The following is a 22,413-nucleotide window of genomic DNA, read 5'->3' on the forward strand; positions in this document are numbered from 1 at the left end:
TCCTATATAAAATGGGGCAAATCATCTAATGCCCAAGTAAAGTGGGGCAAAAGATCCAATCTCCCGAAATGCTACTCTAAAAATTCCCGAGAACAAGAAGCCGAGCAGGTGCGTCCAGATGTTGATGGTCTCGTTGTGCCAGGAGAAGACGCTAATGAAGGCGTGTAGCAGCAGTGCCCTTGGCGTTGACCTTGAACCCCAGCGCCAGATCCTACTCCCCAACCTGCACAGAAATAAAACCGTTCGTCAGAGCAGAGCAGCACACGACTTGCTGGAAAGAAGGGCGGACCTCAGTAACAGGAAGGCACGAATGAGCGGCGGCCGGCGATGGTGTATCCCTCGACAGATCTGCATCCACAAGGCGAGGTGAGAGAGGGGGTCAGCTACAGCCTCCTACGGATCGATCGGATCGGAGGGGGAAAACAAGCGGGGACGAGGGGCACCTACCCGGGCTGGTCCGCCGCCGCTGGGCCAAGGCACGCCGCCAGGACGGCAGCGGCCTTGTCGGGGAGGAGGGAGAGTTGGGGAGGCGTCCAGGCAACTTGGAGGGGTAGAGTCCAGCAGCAACCATCCAGGTGCAGAAGCCGTGGACGAGGTGCAGAAGCCGTGGACGAGGTGCAGAGCCCGCACGAGAGGCCGTGACAAAGGGGGAATTCGGCGAGGTGCAGAGCCCGGAGGAGCGGCGGCGGAGCATGGCGTCAAGTGCTCGGAACGGCGCCGCCGTCGCGCTCTGGGCGCGATCGTCGGAGGCGCTGCGGAGCTCGTCGCCTCGCGAGCCGTAGGGCGCGGCGGCCGCTGCCGAGGGGCGTGGGGAGGGCGGGCTTGATGGAGCTTGTGGTGAGGAGCCGGGGATGCGGCGTGGGGGCACCGCCGTCGGCAAAGCTGAGGAAGGGGTCGCCGCGGCCGGGGATCTGGAGCTCGAGACGAGCGTGGGGAAGGGGGATGGGAAGTGGAATGGAGGTCGGAGACGCCGGATCCGTGCGTATGGGGTTGGTGTGGTTGCAGAGGGGCTGGCGGGTAGGGGAGGGAGGGACGAGGTCGGCGTCGGTGGGTGAGGAGGACGACGAGGTCGGTGGTGGGTGGGAGAGGAGGGGGAGGAGGAGGTGGCGGCGGCGGCGAGGAGATTGGGAGGAGGGAGGAGGGGTTTGATTAGGGTTGGGGGTGCGTGGGGTATCTCTTTTTCTTTTTTTTTTCCTTTTTTCTGTAGAAAGATGGATGGATGGATGGATGTGGGGTGGGGAGATGGATGGATGGATGGATGGACGCCATGTCATGGATCCGTGGGAAGAGCCTTGATTGGTTTGGAAAATCAGTGATTTAAAATAATTTTTAAGTAGTAAAAATAGGAGAATTTTGTGAAGTAACTATAAAAATGTTTTGCAAAACGGCACAATTAAATTTTTCACTCAAGTTAGACCCCATTTTTATGGATGATCACCGATTTGCATGCATTTTTTATCTTTGTAGATATTTTTAATCATTTTCTTGTGGCAAAAATGGTTTTTTTATGAAGAATCTACCAAATATTTGTTGTAAAATTGGACCAAATCAATTTTCTAAAATACTAGGCCATATTTAATGCACAATTGACCAAATGGTTGGGTGTCAAAAGTTTTGATCCACCTCTGGTGAAAAAAACAAATTTTTGCCGTTTCAGCTGGAAGCGGGTCAAATTTGAACTGCGGCTGCCTCATAGTTTGCTATTTATTTTTTCCAAAATTCATTTCTAGGTACAAAAGTATTTATTTAATCAGAGAAATACCAAAAAAATTTCAAGATTCGAACACTAGCTAGAAACGGTCATTCCCGCCGTTTTGACCGCATTTTGAAACGGACATAAAAAAATCAAAAAAAATCAAAAAATAGGGAAACCTTCGCATTGTGTCATTATATGTGGCCAAGTTACCAGGAAAAATAACAAACTTGTAATACGACAATTATTTTTAAAAAAGTGTTCTCAGAAACGAGCTATCATGTGTGGAGATCAATGAATTTCAAGCCAAATGATCAATCTTATGGCCACATTCATGGCATAGTTTGTTAAAATGATCTCATATTGTGCACAAGGGTGCATATTGAAATGGCAAACAATGTTGCCTAAGAAAGTTTTCATTTTCTTTGGACAAAAAAACCATTTTCCATTTTTCGAGTGCCCAAAAGGAATTTTTTTTTTGTGAATGACCTCTCAAATAATTGTTGCAAAATTGAACCAAATATTTTTTTCTAAAATACTAGGCCATATTTAATGCACAATTGACCAAATGGTTGGGTGTAAAAAGTTATGATCCACCTCTCGTGAAAAAGAAAAAAATTCGCCGATTCAGATGGAAGTGGGTCAAATTTGAACTGTAGGTGCCTCATAGTTTGCTATTTATTTTTTCCAAAAATCATTTCTAGGTACATAAGTATCTATTTTATTAGAGAAACACCAAAAGTTTTCCAAGATTCAACCAGTAGCTAGGAACAGTCATTCCCGCCGTTTTGACCGCATTTTGAAACGGGCATAAAAAATCAAAAAAAATTAAAAAATTGGGAAACCTTCGCATTGTATCATAATATGTGGCCAAGTCTCAGGAAAAATAACAAACTTGTGATACGACAATTATTATAAAAAAGTGTTCTCAGAAATGAGCTATCACGTGTGGAGATCAATGACTTTCAAGCCAGATGACCAATCTTATGGCCACATTCATGGCATAGTTTGTTCAAATGATCTCATATTGTGCACGACCTTTCTGACCAAAAATGGTCGCAATGGTTTAGGGTTTGGAGCCCCCCGAACAGCTTTTGACCAATTGGTCTCAAATGGTCATAGTTCTATGACCAATTCTTCCAGGGTCACTGACAGAAGGTCACTAGTTGACATGTTTCTTGTAGTGCGCAATGAGAGTTGAAGTCAAGTTCAGATGCTTCACCAGCAGGTTCTTTCTCACACAATTATGTGGGACGACATTGGTGACAACTGTTGGGGAACGTAGTAATTTCAAAAAAAATCCTACGCACACGCAAGATCATGGTGATGCATAGCAACGAGAGGGGAGAGTGTTGTCTACGTACCCTCGTAGACCGTTCGTGGAAGCGTTATATCAACGCGGTTGATGTAGTCGTACGTCTTCACGTCCGACAGATCCAAATATCGAAAGCACCGCACCTCCGAGTTCTGCACATGTTTGGCTCGGTGACGTCCTCGCCTTCTCGATCCAGTAAGAGGGGCGAAGTAGTAGATGAGTTCCGACAGCACGACGGCATGGTGACGGTGTTGGTGAAGAACAATCTCCGCAGGGCTTCGCCTAAGCACTACGAAAACTATGTCGGAGGATAAACTAGAGGGGACGGGGTTGCCGGCACACGGCTTGGTGTTTCTTGATGTCTCCTGGGTGCTAGCCCTACCCCTCTATTTATATGTTGAGCCTTGGGGTCAAAACTTGGAGTAAAAGCCTCCACAAAGTCGGTTTCACCCGAAAGGCAAGAGTCCTTCTCAGACTCCAGGGCCAGACGCCAGGGTTCCCGGCGTCTGGACCCAGACGCCAGGGACCCTGGCGTCTGACCCCTGGACTCCGCAAAACTTCTTTTTGCGCTTTCCAAAAACCTTGTGGGCTTTCCCCTTTGGCCCAAATAAAGTGTTCTCGTACCCAAACATTTTGGGAAACATCCGGAACCCCTTCCGGTGATTTCCGGAACCCTTCTGGTGACCAAACACTATTATCCCATATATCAAACTTTATCTCCGGACCATTCCGGAGTTCCTCGTCATGTCCGTGATCTCATCCCGGACTCCGAACAACATTCGGTCATCAACATACATAACTCATATAGTACTATATCGTCAACGAACGTTAAGCATGCGGACCCTACGGGTTCGAGAACTATGTAGACATGACCGAGACACCTCTCTGGTCAATAACCAATAGCGGGACCTGGATGCCCATATTGGCTCCTACATATTCTACGAAGATCTTTATCGGTCAGACCGCATAACAACATACGTTGTTCCCTTTGTCATCGGTATGTTACTTGCCCGAGATTCGATCGTCGGTATCTCAATACCTAGTTCAATCTTGTTACCGGCAAGTCTCTTTACTCGTTTCGTAATACATCATCCCCCAACTAACTCATTAGTTGTAATGCTTGCAAGGCTTATAGTGATGTGCATTACTGAGTGGGCCCAGAGATACCTCTCCGACAATCGGAGTGACAAATCCTAATCTTGAAATACGCCAACCCAACAAGTACCTTTGGAGACACCTGTAGAGCACCTTTATAATCACCCAGTTACGTTGTGACGTTTGGTGACACACAAAGTGTTCCTCCGGTAAACGGGAGTTGCATAATCTCATAGTCATAGGAACATGTATAAGTCATGAAGAAAGTAATAGAAACAAGCTAAACGATCAAGTGCTAAGCTAACGGAATAGGTCAAGTCAATCACATCATTCTCCTAATGATGTGATCCCGTTAATCAAATGACAACTCATGTCTATGGTTAGGAAACTTAACCATCTTTGATCAACGAGCTAGTCAAGTAGAGGCATACTAGTGACACTCTGTTTGTCTATGTATTCACACATGTATTATGTTTCCGGTTAATACAATTCTAGCATGAATAATAAATATTTATCATGAAATAAGGAAATAAATAATAACTTTATTATTGCCTCTAGGGCATATTTCCTTCAACAACCCAGTGGATTTCATACTTCGACACGTGCCTGTGCACCTTCCCAGGACAACTTGTTTCAACACATTTCACGGTATAGTTTGTTGGACTTGATATGTGTGTACGGAAAACCCTCTGCGTAGACATGGCCCACTTTATCACCGCATACTTCGATTTTTTCTTTGTATCAAACATATCCCCTATCTGCACTTGGTTCAGATTATACTGCCACGGAGTCTCATGGCCATCGTTGACCATCAGGCCGGTGGATATGTCCTGATCCCATGCAGAAGGAATCGGTACCTCCACTTCATCCTCAGAATTTTCAGAATCCAGTTCCTCCGCCAATCCATCCTCGTCCTCTTCCTCCATCACCCTCTGCATTTCATCCCCTTCCTCATCCCCATCAGCAAAACCAGAACCAGCTAATATTATCGACTGGCTACACTGCCCAGTATCAGGACCACAATCATTGTGTGGCACATAGTCTGACTCTTTCTCGGGTTGGCTAGCATCCACATCTTGTGGTTGTGACCCAGATAAAACAATCTCGTTATCCACTTCACTGCCTTGGCTGGGTTCATACCCCCTGTGGAGTTGTACGGTATTCTCCTCCTTCGGCACAGGTTGCACAAGTGCATATGGGTGGATTCTTCGGTCTCGGCAACGTCTTAACAGGGACAACTAATGCTGGCTCCTGTCTATCGGCATCAACTCCCACTTGACATTTTTACAGGATTTGGTCCACAATGCATGAATACTGACGGAACATACTTCAGGATCCAGCCCAAAACTAGTTGTCAACCAGTACTTCAACTGTCTAATGTCCAGTCTGTCCGGGTCTGCTAGTGTCATGACGCCATTTTTAAACTCGCTAAGATCAACCCCCAACTCATTATATCGAACATTACCAGCGCCGTAGTAAACAGTCAGATTTACTGATTCAGATTTTCACCCGTTAGACATTGTCATTGTCATCTTCTCATTAATCACAACGAACACTAATATTACCCGCTACACTAACTAAAATCCGCTAAAATGCCACCACATACAAATTAACACTAACACAGTTTTTATTATCCGCTACACTAACACAATTATTATTATCTGCTACACTAACACAATTATTACTCTGCTAAAATGCCACCACATACAAATTAATACTACAATTTGCAATATAATTTATCTACACTAACTAAACTATAAAACTCAGAGAAAATTTGTAAGGACATGATTATACCTTAGTGGAGGTGCTTGCACCAGCGAACAACGACAGCACCACCGCCGTCCCCTCGATGACCGGAGATTCAACTCCGGATACAACCCAAGCTGCACCTCCTCCTCACCACCTCCTCCTCCACAGCTATTGCTCCTCCTCACCACCACCTCCTTCTCCACCGCACCTCCTCCACCCCACCATGGCTCCTTCTCCCCAAATGCACAAAAAAACTATCCCATAGCAAAAAAACCACCGTAGGCCGTCGGAGAATGCTATGATCTATCTATTATGTGCCTTGGATGTGAAAATGGGTGGAAAACGGAGGAGATCGACGCGGGTTGGCTTCGTCTACAGAGAAGCTACAGAGAAGAACGAGAGACAGAGGCGAGCACGGGAGGAAGGAGGCGAGCGTGATGCTTATCTAGGCCTTTTCAGTCGAGCGTCGGCCAAAAAGCTATTCGGCCGCTGCCAGGCCGAAAACAGGCCTTTCCGGTCGCGCGCGGGCCGAAGCTACTATTTTCGGCCAGCCCAGCACCGACGCCACCTCTTCAGCCCAAGGAAGGCTGAAAAGCCCTTTTCGGCCAAGTGGAGGCCGAAAACTCCCTTTTCAGCCAAGTGGTGGCCGACATACGTTTGATTTTTTTGCATTGTCTGCTATAGTTTCCGAAAGTGCTATAAAAAGTGATAGTTTTGAAAAAAAATATGTCCATCTTAGGTAAGGGCAAATTTCCTGCCGCATTCCGGCAGCGGACAGAAGGACCAGTCCGCGCACACGGGAGATCAGTCCTAGACAATGTGGGAGGTCTAATTCAACTATAGTCGTATACATTTCAAATCCTTTTTCAACAAACGGGACGAAATTCATGCAAACACGGCCGGATTTCATATAAACATGACATATTTCATATAAACTGGACGAAAACGGTTACAATTTGAACATATTTTAACTAAAGGGGTAAAACTATATGCACATACAATCGTCCGGAGCTCCACTCCCACGACACGGTACACTATACTAGTCTATGGCCGACCGCGACAGATCCCTTTGTCTTCCTCATGTATGGCAGCCCGTTCATCGAACTGCCGGGATCCTCAGAGGCATATTCTTCCCCCATATCTTCCCTATGTCCGGCTGCGCCGCTCATCGGAGTGGCAAAGAGGGTGCGGTGCTTCCGTGGAGCCCAGACGGGTGCCCAGGATGGTCTGAGATAAAGAACCGGACAGGTCACTGGCTGTACAAGCCCGCGACGCGTCGGTGGTGGCCTTCCTGGGACCTAAGCGGCGACGGCGGCCTCCGTGTTCTACTTTCCTTTGATGTTGGCAGCGGACACGGGCGCGTTGGCCACCGACTCATCAATCTCCATGCACTCGGCTTCTTTCTCTGCTGGAAGGGCGCGGGTACGTGTGCGTTGACGGCGGATGGCGCGGTCACAGGCACGAGAGGTGCTGGACAATGCAACGTTGTCCACGGCAACAATGATGTCCGTGTCTCCGCTCCCTCCCCCACCCCCCACCCCCATGTCGGCCTGACGCAACTCGCCCCTCCGCGAGCTGGCCTGGAGTGGCGAGTTGGTGAAGCACACGCCGACTTGGGGTGGCAACTTGCTCTGCCGGGCTTGGTGAGGAAGGTGGAGCAGCGAGCTACCTCGCTCGTATCCGACGGGCTCAGCGGACCACCCAACCGGCTTTTATGCCGGAGAACTGCTCTTCTCTTGCTCATCGGATGCCATCGAAAGAGTGGAGAAAATGGTGGAAGGAGGAGATGGGGAGCGACGGAGTGGTGCGATGCCCGACGTCTGGCCTCGTTTAAATAGAGGGCGAACGGGAGGAGCTTGCCCGAGGTTGCGTTTAATGCCGGACAGCTCTTGACCGGACGTGTGGCTGGAGTAGGTTCCTCGCTCCAATCCGGGTTAAATGAAGGCGTTTGAATGCGGTGAGGAGACGTGTTCAGTCGAGCGTGCAGCGAAAAGCGCCCTCGGCCGGCGCGCCTCTTAAATGGCAGAGGGAGTGAGAGGTGTGTCCGCCCGAGCCGCCTTCAATGTGGAGTGGCGCGCTCTAGAACAACATGTGTGGACAGCTGGCGGCAAGTTGGAAGCGCGGGCGGGAGGGGGGATGGGTTTTTGGTGGGCTATGGCGGTTTGCGGGAGAAAGTACGCCCCGACCATGTTGGATGGCTTTCGTGGTCCGAACAATGCGGACTAGAGGGATGTGGGAGTTTGCGGGTCGATGTTGGAGTGGTTCAAATATGGCTAGAAGAAGTTGATAATTTGTTGGTGCTCCTGGGAGTGCGTTCCCACGTGTGAAAATGTTAAAAAAATGTTAAAAAAATCTAACAAAAATTCTATCTGTTCTTTTGTCACATCCAAATGCTACATGCAAATTTGTAGGCAAAAAATATTAAACATTTTAGCATGTGAAAAACACACACCAAATGTTACCCTAAATTTGATTTTTTCATCGACGAAACACCATAGCTCCATTTCGCATGAAAATTTTCAAGGATGATTGTGACACTAACACAAACATCTAAAAATTTCAGATTTTTTTGAAACATTTACTATATCCCTCCATTTCATAATATAGCGCGCCCATGTTTTCCAGGTTCAACTTTGACAATAAATTAGACCAATAATACATAAATCATTTTACTGAAAATGTATGCCGTTGAAAACTTCTTTCGAATACGAATTCAAAGGCATATATCATGCTCCCGCCGCAGTTTCCCATGCTGGTTAAATTTATGGTCAAAGTTAAATCTCGAAAAGTATGGATGCACTGCGTTATGGAATGGAGGAGTATATTTTACTATTCACGCGGGAGCGCACGCTCCCCGGAGCCAAAACGCCATTCTCGAGCATACACCCATCTATTTATCATCTACTCCCTCCATTCCTAAATATGAGTATTTTTAGAGATTATAATATGGACTACGTACGGAGAAAAATGAGTGAATCTACACTCTAAAATACGTCTATATACATTCGTATGTAGTTTATATAGAATCTCTAAAAAGACTTGTATTTAGGAACAGAGGGAGTATCTATTACGGAAATCCTATCTAGTGACCGTTCGCTAGGAGAAGAGTGGCAAGCAAAGCCATTTTGATGGCAGTTTGAGTTATGAGACGAGATCAAATGGTGTCAGTTTTAAACGGGAAAAATGACTTTCTTTAACAAAAATTGTCATGTTGCTCTAAAGAAACTACCACCTCTAAACAACTAAAAATGACAGTGAAATCGTTTGCAAATGCCACCCCCTCCTGGCAAAGTCCCCATATGTTATTATACTACTAGTATATATACAATATGAAAAACACAATAAGAAAAAGGGGAAAGACTAGAAAACTTAAAAAGGAAAAATATCTCACCATTGATCTTCATGCTCCCGCATAATTATGCGGTTTTAACGGCTTAGATTCAAACCAAATAGTCTACGTCTTGAATTCAACATCAGTTGAGGCTCCATAACGGAGCCCATCAAACCCACGGTTGGTAAATGTTCTAATTTACCTTTCTCGTTTATTTTGCCTTTTATCAACCGTGAAATTAACAATCGTGAGCTCAGTCAAATTGTTCATAGTATTTTGTCTATCTTCTATTTTAAATACCACTAACCTATAAATTTTCTATGCAAATTTAATAAATTGCAGAGGAGTATCATTAACAAAAGAAGTGCCAATGCAAAATTTTAGAAGAGTACCATTAACGAAAGAAGTGCAAATGCAAATACTTTGGTGAAAAATACAAAGAGAATAAGGAGAACGAAGATTTAGCCATTTATTAGTGAAAACTATAGTCATATAAATCACACATTTAGATATGACTTAATGGTATAATATCTATAGAAGCATGGCTTAGACATATATAAGTTGTCTTGACGAGGTCCAACATTTTAAAGAACAAAATAATAATATGATGATTGATCTTTGTGGATCCTCATATTTATATAGTTGTAACGATTTTGATTTGAACCAAAGTGTTGGTCTCAAATTCAGCGTCAATTAAGGTGAAAAATGATTGATGAAACCCATGGAAACCACGTTTGGTACTTATTGGATTTTTTGGTTTCTCAATATATGACCAACCAATTTTTTACATGTTTCCTTTTTAACCCTTTGCCTTTTCAAAACATGAAACATAACAAATTTGCTAATCATCAACGATATATATTCTGTTTAATATATATTTATCCAAAAAAGAGATTAGTCTTAGAAAATACTAACCTAAAGAAGACACCTTCCACCTGATATGTGCAAATTAATGGATTTTATTTCCCGAGTCCACACTCAGTTTCTATCTGTACGACTTTATTATCAATGGATAACTTCAAAACATATCTTGCTGATTTATCTGAACATAATTTGACAACTATATTGACAACACATCTTAATGTTTTCCTAGAGGAAGTGGATTTGGCCCATTCCCATACCGTGCCCGTTGTGTCCGGGCCAAGTAAACCCATATAAGCAGGCCCCAAGGGGACATGAAGGACTCACCGACATTCACAAACATGCCACCCCTAATTTTCCTTTAAAGTAATCAGACAACGTTAAATAGATGAGTCTATGACAGACTGAAGGAGACCAAGACAAGGGAGAACAGCAACCACTGAAGACTATTACAAATACGTGTTGAACCAACGAGGAGTGTGAACATATAGTAAACATATAAGGATACTATTTACGTGAACAATTTTGAAGATTCATGAACACTTATTATTTAAAATGTGAAAAATATGTTTTATAGATGTGAACATTTACTTTTACAACACATAAACATTTTATGTTATTAGCCTGATTTATAAAATATTTAAATAATTGTTTAAAGATTCATACGAAAGACAGAGAGAAAGTACATTTTTAGTGGGCCACATGGACACTTATTATTTGAAATATGAAAAATATGTTTTATAGATGCGAACATTTACTTTTACAACACATCAACATTTTATGCTATTAGCCTGATTTAGAAAATATTTAAATAAATGTTTAAAGATTCATGGGAGAGAGAGAGAGAGAGAGAGAGAGAGAGAAAGTACCTTTTTAGTGGGCCGCATGGACACTTATTATTAGAAATATGAAAAATATGTTTTATAGATGTGTACATTTACTTTTACAACACATCAACATTTTATGTTATTAGCCTGATTTAGAAAATATTTAAATAAATGTTTAAAGATTCATATGAAAAAGAAAGAGAGAAAGTACCTTTTCAGTGGGCAGTGGAAACTATGGCCCCCCTTAGAGCATCTCCAATAGATTATGTACATTTTGGTGCTCCAAACTGGTGATGTAAAAATTTGGTGCACCAAAAAGTGTTTTTTACATCTCCCAAAAAGTCTCAACTCCAACAGATGGTCCAAAACGGAGATGTAAAAGAGCAACTCCAACAGATGGTCCAAAACGAAGATGTAAAACCGGCCGCCCGCCGCGTGGTTGCTGTTCAGCCGTTGTACAACCGCGGTTTTGCATTGAAATATCACTTAAAATTTCAAATTAAAGTGCATCATCATCAAAGTTTCAAATCCCTAACAAAAGTGCATCATCATCATCATAGTTTGAAATCCCTCTACCAAAAGTGCATCGTCCGAATCAAAGTTTTCGTCCTACAAATTAAAATGCACATGAATATCATCCATGCGGGTCATCAAAATCACCGGCGTTGTGAACCGTGGTACGATCATCATCATCACCAGCTTCTTTGTCGACAGTGTGAAGTGGTGAAGTCTCGTTGCCAGGAGCACCACCGGAAGCACCTTCATTGCCTCCCATGCCGGTCATGTTGCTACATTTGCCGCGTGCATGAAAGCTTCATCATCAAGACTACAATTGGACATACAAACATTCAACATCACTTTCAATTTGAAACAACAAAAGAGAGCACAAAAGGTTTTTTTTACCTTTTCGACATATCATCGAACATGTTGGAGGCGGTGGCCATCGGCGTGGCCACATCTTCCTCCAAGGCCGGCGGTGGCGGCGGCGAGGTCGAGGAATGACTCCTTGGCTGCTAGAGGACGCCACCAGTCGTGGCTGCGAATCCTCGGCCCGAGCTGCACTTTTGGCCGGGTTGCGGCCGCGATTCGCCGGTCGTTTACCTCCGCCTCGCGCCTTCATCGCCTTCGTAGGAACCACCGGCGCGGTGGCGACCGACCGGGGTGACGCGAATCCGGGTTGGTGGGCGGGGGGAGGGGTGGGCGTCGGCATGGACGCGGTCGCGAAGGGCGAGTTCGCCGCGGCGGTGACGTGTGTCAGCCCATCGGCTGCGGCGACAGCGGAGAAGGCGGCGGGGTCATCTGGTTTGGTTATGGTGGCGGCGGATGGCGGGGGGCAGACAGGCGAGTTGTGTGTGGGGAAATGAAATGAACGGGCGGTTGGTGGTTTCGCGGGCGGCCGTGGTTTACATCAGGTGTATCTCGTGTTACAAATTGCATCATGAAGTGTTGTATTTTACATTTCCGGGAGGCGGTGATGTAATTTTTTTACATATGGACCATATGTTGAAGCAACATTTTTTGCTCTTGAATTTTTAAAAGTTGGTTATTTTTACATATAGACGGTCTATTGGAGATGCTCTTAGTAGCGCTTCAGGACGCAGGACGATAATAATATGCGCAGTTCCTATTTATCGCATTAAGCGATTCTAAGACTACGTCTCGCGTCGACATTTTTCCTAGTGGGCTGGCCCATTCTCGCTTCTCGAGCAGAAAATAGAAGTGAAAAAAGAGGGAACACCACAGGTCGATTCTCGGCCGTCGCGATCATGGGTACCACGACTAGCCACTCACTCAGCCAACAATTCGTGCAAAAGGAAAAAGGCGCGGCCTGCTTGAGACAATACGTGTCGGCTCTCTCCTTTTTTTATTTTTTCTTCTCTATTTTTTATTTTTCCTTTTCCTTTTTTTATTCAACGAGATTTTTTGTTTGTTTTTCAGTTTTTTTCATTTTCCTTTTTCTTTGTTTTTTGTGACTTTTTGGTTTTTCTTTTCTTTCTATTTGTTTTCATTCTACATTTTTATATATATGGTCAACATTTTTCAAATACTTGTCCAACATTTTATATACACGATCAACATTTTTTCAAATACTTGTTCAACACTTTTTCAAATAATTTGTTTAACATTTTTCAAAATATTTGTTCTACATTTTCCAAATATTTGTTCAACATTTTCCAAATAATTGTTCAATATTTTTTATACATGATCAACATTTTTCCAAATAATTTGTTCAACATCTATTCAAATATTTATTGTAAAAAAATTTAAATACTTCCTCAACATTTTCCAAATACTCGTTTAACATTTTAAATACTTGTTCAATATTTTTCATATACCTATTCAATATTTTTACTACTTATTCAACAATTTTCAAATACATTCTCAACATTTTTAATACTTATTCAACATTTTTTAAATTCTTGTTCAACATTTTTTAAATTCTTGTTCAATAATTTTTAATCACTATTCAATATTTTTTCAGATGTGTTTTTGTAATATATGTATTTAAAATATTTTAAAGTAAAATAAAAAAAGTAACAAATAAAGCAAAAAAGATAAAAAAAACATGAAAAAATGAAAGAGGAAACAGTAGTTGCCTACCTGCGCACATCGGCCGGCCCATATGCTCGCTGGCTTCAGCGAGTCAGAACACGCGACCAGCTGAACGCGAGAAAGAGCGCTACCCAATAATAAGTTATGGGGAACAACTAGTTGACGAGCACTCCTTCGGGAGCCTCGCAACGATCAACGTTATTTGGGGCGCTCTCAGCCACTCGCCACGTGTCGCTTTCTGGGCGCTTCTTTCAGATTTTTTTTTATTTTTTCGCAAGCGCTTTCGGCTTATTAAACGGGTTTTCTATTTTACACCGGTTTTCCTTAGCTTTTGAATAAAAAAAATTTGAATTTTTTTTGCGAAAAAACACATTTTCTTTTTCTTTTTCTTCTGTGAGAGTCACGATTTGCTTCCGCGAGAGGCACGGCCGTGCCTCTCGGAAACGGAAAAACACGTTTTTTTTCTGTGAGAGGCACGGTTTTTCTTCCCGCGAGAGGCACGGTTGTGCCTTCGCGAGTCACGACCGTGCCTCTCGGAAACGGAAAAAACATATTTTCTATTTTTTCCTTTCGTGAGAGGCATGGTTTTTCTTCCGCGAGAGGCACGGTTGTGTTTTCGCGAGAGGCACGGCCGTACCTGTCGGAAACGGAAAAAAACACGTTTTCTACTTTTTATTCTATCGCGAGAGGCATGGTTGTACTTTCGCGAGAGGCATGCCCGTGCCTCCTCGGAAACGAAAAAACACATTTTCTCTTCTTTTTCTCCTTTCGCTAGAGGCACGGTTTTGCTTCCGTGAGAGGCACGGTTGTGATTTCGCGAGAGGCACGGACGTGCCTCTTTTGGAAAGGGAAAAAACTCGTGCTCCTGGTTCAGTTTTTTGTCCGTTCTTTTTCATGAAAAAATTTCATCAAAATGCTACTTTTTGAGCTTGCGTTGGTTTTTCCCTTGAAGATGAAAGGGTGATGCAACATAATAGAGATAAGTATTTCCCTCAATTAAGAACCAAGGTATCAATCCAGTAGAACAAGAATGCGCAAATCACCAATACCTGCACAAACAATCAAACACTTGCACCCAACGCGATAAAGGGGTTGTCAAACCCTTCACGGTCACTTGCAAATGTGAGATCTGATAGAGATAAATAAAACTAAACAAAAGATAACTAAGTATTTTTGGATTTTTTTGGTTTATAGATCTGAAAATAAAAGATTGCAAAATAGTAAATCAAAAATTAATATGATGAAAAATAGACCCTGGGGTCATAGGTTTCACTAGATGCTTCTCTCATAAAGGCAAATAATACGGTGTGTGGACAAATTACTATCGAGCAATTGATAAAAAAGCGCAAAGTCATGATGATATCCAAGGTAATGATTATGTAATATAGACATCACGTTCGTGTCAAGTAGACCGACTCCTACCTGCATCTACTACTATTACTTCACACATCGACCGACTCCTGCATGCATGTAGAGTATTAAGTTCATAAAGAACAGAGTAACGCTTTAAGTAAGATGACATGATATAGAGGAATAAACTCAAGCAATATGTTGTAAACCCCATCTTTTTTATCCTCGATGGAAATAATACAATACATGCCTCACTACCCCTACTTTGTCACTGGTGAGGACACCGCAAGATTGAACCCAAAACTAAGCACTTCTCCCATTGCAAGAAAAACCAATCTAGTTGGCCAAATCAAACAGATAGTTCGAACAGAAATACAAACATATCAAATCATGCATATAAGAATTCAGAGAAGATTCAAATAATATTTATAGATAATCTGATCATAAACCCACAATTCATCAGATCTTGACAAACACACCGCAAAAGAAGATTACATCGGATATATCTCCAAGAACATCGAGGAGAACATGGTATTGAGAATCAAAGAGAGAGAAGAAGCCATCTACCTACTAGCTATGGACCCATAGGTCTGAGGTAAACTACTCACGCTTCATCGGAAGGGCAATGGAGTTGATGTAGATGCCCTCCGTGTTCGAATCCCCCTTTGGCAGGATGCCAAAAAGGTCCCAAGATGGGATCTCATGGGAACAGAAGGTTGCGGCGATGGAAAAGTGTTTTTGTGGATGCTTCTGGAGGTTCGGGAATATATGTGAATATATAGGAGGAAGAACTAGTTCAAGGGGTGATAACCCACAAGTGTAGGGGATCAGTTGTAGCCTCTTTCGATAAGAGTGTCGAACCCAATGAGGAGCTAAAGATAGAACAAATATTCTCTCAAGTTCTGTCGACCACCGATACAACTCTACGCACGCTTTATGTTCGCTTTACCTAGAACAAGTATGAAACTAGAAGTACTTTGAAGGTGTTGTAGGATAGTTTGCAAAATAATAAAGAGCATGTAAATAAAAACTAGGGTTGTTTAGATAAATAAACAACTAAGTTAGTTTTAGTAGAGAGCTTTTTGTCACAAGAAAGTTATTTGTCCCTAGGCAATCGATAACTAGACCGGTAATCATTATTGCAATTTTATATGAGGGAGAGGCATAAGCTAACATACTTTATCTCCTTGAATCATATGCACTTATGATTGGAACTCTACCAAACATCCGTAACTACTTAAGATCATTAAGATAAAACTCAACCATAGCATCAAAGTATCAAGTCCTCTTTACTCCCATATGCAAACAACCTACTCACTCAAGTTTAGACTCTTGTCACTCTAGCAACCCACCATAAGCAAATCATGAACATATTGCAAACTCTATAGAGGGGATCCCTCACGCTTGCGCGACACAGAGAGCACCACAGGACAGCACCAATAATAAAACATACAAGTCAAACCAATCATGATCATCAATTAACCCATAGGACAAAACAGATCTACTCAAACATCATAGGATAGCCATACATCATTGCGAAATAATATATAGCATTGAGCACCATGTTTAAATAGAGATTACAGCGGGGAGAAAAGTTGTTACACCACTGCATAGAGGGGAGAGAGTTGGTGATGACGGCGGCGAAGTTGTTGGTGTAGATCATCGTCACGATGATGGCCCCGATGGCGTTCCGGCACCACCGGGAGAGAGGGGTAGAGAGCCCGCCTCCTTATTCTTCTTCCTTGACCTTCCCCCTAGACGGGAGAAGGGTTTCCCCTCTGGTCCATGGCCTCCATGGAAGCGGAGGGGAGAGAGTGTTGGGGAACACAGTAATTTCAAAAAAAAATCCTACGCACACGCAAGATCATGGTGATGCATAGCAACGAGACGGGAGAGTATCGTCTACGTACCCTCGTAGACCGTAAGCGGAAGCTTTATGACAACGCGGTTGATGTATTCATACGTCTTCACGATCGACCGATCTAGTACCGAAGATATGACACCTCCGCGATCTGCACACGTTCGGCTCGGTGACGTCCCGCGAACTCACGATCCAGTAGAGCTTCGAGGGAGAGCTTCGTCAGCACGACAGCGTGATGACGGTGATGATGTTGCTACCGGAACAGGGCTTCGCCTAAGCACCGCTATGATATTACCGAGGTGGATTATGGTGGAGGGGGGCACCGCACACGGCTAAAGATCAATGATCAACTTGTGTGTCTATGGGGTGCCCCCTCCCCGTATATAACGGAGTGGAGGAGGGGGAGGGGGCCGACCTCCTAGGCACGCCCCAAGGGGAGTCCTACTCCCACCGGGAGTAGGATTCCCCCCTTGCCTTGTTGGATTTAGGAGAGAAGGAATGAGGAGGGAGGAGGAAGGAAAGGGGGCGGCCCCCTCCCAATAAGGATTGGGCTTGGGGGGAGGGGGCACCCCCTCCTTTGCTCCTTTCCCCTCTCTCCCACTAAGGCCCAATAAGGCTCATATACCTCCCGGGGGGTTCCGGTAACCTCCCGGTGCTCCGGTATACTCCCGTTTTCACCCGGAACCATTCCGATGTCCAAACATAGGCTTCCAATATATCGATCTTTACGTCTCAACCATTTAGAGACTCCTCGTTATGTCCGTGATCAAATTCGGGACTCTGAACTACCTTCGGTACATCAAAACACATAAACTCATAATACCGATCGTCACCGAACGTTAAGCGTGCGGACCCTACGGGTTCGAGAACTATGTAGACATGACCGAGACATGTCTCCGGTCAATAACCAATAGCGGAACCTGGATGCTCATATTGGTTCCTACATATTCTACGAAGATCTTTATCGGTCAAACCGCATAACGATATACGTCGTTCCCGTTGTCATCGGTATGTTACTTGCCTGAGATTCGATCGTTGGTATCTCAATACCTAGTTCAATCTCGTTACCGGCAAGTCTCTTTACTCGTTCCGTAATGCTACATCCCGTAACTAACTCATTAGCTACATTGCTTGCAAGGCTTATTGTGATGTACATTACCGAGAGGGCCCAGAGATACCTCTCCGACAATCGGAGTGACAAATCCTAATCTTGATCCATGCCAACTCAACAAACAACATTGGAGACACCTGTAGAGCACCTTTATAATCACCTAGTCACGTTGTGACGTTTGGTAGCACACGAAGTGTTCCTCCGATATTCGGGAGTTGCATGATCTGATACTCATAGGAACATGTATAGTTATGGAGAAAGCAGCAACAACAAACTAAATGATCAGTGTGCTAAGATAACGGATGTGTCAAGTCAATCACATCATTCTCTAATGATGTGATCCTGTTAATCAAATGAAAACTCATGTCTACGGTTAGGAAACATAAGCATCATTGATTCAACGAGCTAGTCAAGTAGGGGCAAACTAGTGACACTCTGTTTGTCTATGTATTCACACATGTACTAAGTTTCCGGTTAATACAATTCTAGCATGAATAATAAAAATTTATCATGATATAAGGAAATATAAATAACAACTTTATTATTGCCTCTAGAGCATATTTCCTTCAGAGAGCCCCTCCGAGATTGGGTCTCTCTCTCTCTGTTTCCTTCTGTTTCTGCGTTCCCCGATTCTGGCCTTTCACCATTTCTTAAATTCTCGGAGATCCATAACTCCGACGGGCTGAAATTTTAACACAATTTTTATCCGGATATTAGCTCTCTTGTGCCAGAAGAGGGGGACCAACCGCCTTACGAAGTGGCCACAAGGACCCAGGGCGTGCCCTACCCCCTGGGGCGCGCTCCCTGCCTTGTGGACTCCTCGGGCATCGTCTTGCGTTGATTCCTTTTCCCCAAAATCACATATATTCAAAAAAAAATCTCCAGAAGTTTTTATCCCGTTTGGACTCTGTTTGATATTGATTTTCTACGAAACAAAAAACTTGCAACAAATAGGAACTGGCACTGGGTACTGGATCAATATGTTAGTCCCCAAAATTAGTATAAAAATTGCCAAAAGTATAGGAAAGTTGTAGAATATTGGCATGAAACAATAAAAAATTATAGAAATGACGGAGACGTATCAGCATCCCCAAGCTTAATTCCTCCTCGTCCTTGAGTAGGTAAATGATAAAAAATATATAATTTTTGATGTGGAATGCTACCTAGCATAATCTTGATCACACAATCTAATCATGGCATGAATATTAAGACATGAGTGATTCAAAGCAATAGTCTATCGTTTGACATTAAGACAATAATACTTCGAGCATACTAATAAAGCAATCATGTCTTTCTTAGAATAACATGGCCAAAGAAAATTATCCCTACATAATCATATAGTCTGGCTATGCTCCATCTTCATCACGCAAAGTATTTCATCAAGCACAACCCCGATGACAAGCCAAGCAATTGTTTCATACTTTTAATGTTCTCAAGAATTTTCAACTTTCACCCAATACATGAGCGTGAGCCATGGATATAGCACTATAGGTGGAATAGAATATGATGGTGGAGGTTGTGTGGAGAAGAAAAAAAAGGAAGAAAGTCTCACATTGACGCGACTAATTAACGGGCTATGGAGATGCCCATCAATTGATGTCAATGCAAGTGAGTAGGGATTTCCATGTAACAGATGAACTAGAGCTATAGGTGCATGAAAGCTCAAACTAAAACTAAGTGGGTGTGCATCCAACTTGATTGCTCATGAAAACCTCGGGCATTTGAGGAAGCACATCATCGGAATATACAAGCCAAGTTCTATAATGAAAGTTCCCACTAGTATATGAAAGTGATAACTCAAGAGACTCTCTATATGAAGAACATGGTGCTACTTTGAAGCACAAGTGTGGTAAAAGGATAGTAGCATTGCCCCTTCTTTCTTTTTCTCTCATCATTTTTTTCACTTTTTTTTGGCTCTCTCTTTTTTTGCCTCTTTTTTTTTATTTTTTGTCTGGAGTCTCATCCCGACTTATGGGGGAATCATAGTCTCCAGCATCCTTTCCTCACTGGGACAATGCTCTAATAATGATGATCACCACACTTTTATTTACTTACAACTCAATATTACAACTCGATATCTAAAACAAAGTATGACTCTATATGAATGCCTCTGGCAGTGTACCTATTGGGAAACGTAGCATGCCATTTCAAAAAAAATTCCTACGATCACGCAAGATCTATCTAGGAGATGCATAGCAACGAGAGGGGGAGAGTGTGTCCACGTACCCTCGTAGACCGAATGCGTAAGCATTAGGTTAACGCGGTTGATGTAGTCGAACGTCTTCACAATCCAACCGATCTAGTACGACCACGTCGGCACCCCTTGTCCTTTCTTTCGGAGGGGCCGGGGAAAGGGGAAGGAGAGGACAGGGGGAAGGAAAGGGGGGCTGCACCCCCTTCCCCTTGTCCAACTAGGACAGCCCATGGGGGTGTGCCTCCCCTTGTGGGCTTCCCTCTCTCTCCCCTATGTCCCATGTTGGACCATCACTTCCACGGGGGGTTCCGATAACCTCCCGGTACTCCGAAAAATACCCGAAATGATCCAGAAACATTCCGGTGTCCGAATACCATCGTCCAATATATCATCTTTACCTCTCGAACATTTTGAGACTCCTCAGCATGTCCGTGATCTCATCCGGGACTCCAAAAAAACTTTGGTCACAAAAACACATAACTCATAATACAAATCGCCATCGAACGTTAAGCGTGCAGACCCTATACGGGTTCGAGAACTACGTAGACATGACTAAGACACATCTCCGGTCAATAACCAATAGCGGAACCTAGATGCTCATATAGGTTCCTACATATTCTACGAAGATCTTTATCGGTCAAACCGCAATGACAACATACGTAATTCCCTTTGTCATCGGTATGTTACTTGCCCGAGATTCGATCGTCAGTATCCTCATACCTAGTTCAATCTCGTTACTGGCAAGTCTCTTTACTCATTCCGTATGCATCATCCCGCATCCAACTCATTAGTCACATTGCTTGAAAGGCTCATCATGATGTGCATTACCGAGAGGGCCCAGAGATACCTCGCCGATACTCGGAGTGACAAATCCTAATCACGATCTATGCCAACCCAACAAACACCTTCGGAGACACTTGTAGAGCATCTTTATAATCACCCAGTTACGTTGTCACGTTTGATAGCACACAAGGTATTCCTCCGGTATTCGGGAGTTGCATAATCTCATAGTCATATGAACTCCTTCATCCAGACTCTTTCATTTGCTGCTTCCGGAGCAGCTATGTACTCCACTTCACACGTAGATCCCGCCACGACGCTCTGCTTGGAACTGCACCAACTGACAGCTCCACCATTCAATACAAATACGTATCCGGTTTGTGACTTAGAGTCATCTGGATCAGTGTCAAAGCTAGCATCGACGTAACCATTTACAACAAGCTCTTTGTCACCTCCATAAACGAGAAACATATCCTTAGTCCTTTTCAGGTTTTTTAGGATATTCTTGACCGCTGTCCATTGATCCACTCCTGGATTACTTTGGTACCTTCCTGCTAAACTTATAGCAAGGCACACATCAGGTCTAGTACACAACATTGCATACATGATAGAAGCTATGGCTGAAGCATAGGGAATGACTTCCATTTTCTCTCTATCTTCTGAAGTGGTCGGGCATTGAGTCTAACTCAATTTCACACCTTGTAACACACGCAAGAACCGTTTCTTTGAATGATCCATTTTGAAGTTCTTCAAAATTTTATCAAGGTATGTGCTTTGTGAAAGTCCAATTAAGCGTCTTTATCTATCTCTATAGATCTTGATGCCCAATATATAAGCAGCTTCACCGAGGCCTTTCATTGGAAAATTCTTATTCAAGTATCCTTTTATGCTATCCAGAAATTCTGCGTTATTTCCAATCAATAATATGTCATCCACATATAATATTTGAAATGCTACAGAGCTCCCACTCACTTTCTTGTAAATACAGGCTTCTCCAAAAGTCTGTATGAAACCATAAGCTTTGATCATACTATCACAGCGTATATTCCAACTCTGAGAGGCTTGCACCAGTCCATAAATGAATCGCTGGAGCTTGCACACTTCGTTAGCACCTTGAGGATCGACAAAACCTTCTGGTTACATCATATACAACTCTTCTTTAAGAAATCCATTAAGGAATGCAATTTTGACATCCATTTGCCAAATTTCATAATCATAAAATGCGACAATTGCTAACATGATTCAGACAGACTTAAGCATCGCTACGGGTGAGAAGGTCTTATCATAGTCAACTCCTAGAACTTGTCGAGAACCTTTCGCAACAAGTCGAGCTTTGTAGACAATAATATTACCATTAGCGTCAGTCTTCTTCTTGAAGATCCATTTATTCTCTATGGCTTGCCGATCATCGGGCAAGTCAACCAAAGTCCATACTTTGTTCTCATACATGGATCCCATCTCAGATTTCATGGCCTCAAGCCATTTTGCAGAATCTGGGCTCATCATCGCTTCCTCATAGTTCGTAGGTTCGTCATGGTCTAGTAACATGACTTCCAGAACAGGATTACTGTACCACTCTGGTGCGGAACGTACTCTGGTTGACCTACGAGGTTCGGTAGTAACTTGATCTGAAGTTTCATGATCTTCACCATTAGCTTCCTCCCTAATTGGTGTAGGCATCACTGGAACTGAT

At 43.4% G+C, this 22,413-nt stretch overlaps 1 protein-coding gene across 1 annotated transcript; it reads right to left on the reverse strand.

Moving 5' to 3' along the window:
* Positions 1-70: 70 nt before the first annotated feature.
* LOC147960309 (uncharacterized) lies at positions 71-5,512 on the reverse strand. Its single transcript, XM_087533268.1, has 5 exons — positions 5,432-5,512; positions 4,827-5,104; positions 448-911; positions 290-348; positions 71-223 (listed from the first exon to the last, which is right to left on the reverse strand). The coding sequence occupies exons 1-5, from the start codon at positions 5,510-5,512 to the stop codon at positions 212-214; spliced, it is 894 nt and encodes a 297-aa protein (XP_087389394.1). The 3' UTR covers positions 71-211.
* Positions 5,513-22,413: the final 16,901 nt, after the last annotated feature.

Source organism: Triticum urartu, chromosome 7A (assembly GCF_056163025.1).
Source record: "Triticum urartu cultivar PI428250 chromosome 7A, HENAU_Tu73, whole genome shotgun sequence".
NCBI classification, from domain to species: domain Eukaryota; kingdom Viridiplantae; phylum Streptophyta; class Magnoliopsida; order Poales; family Poaceae; genus Triticum; species Triticum urartu.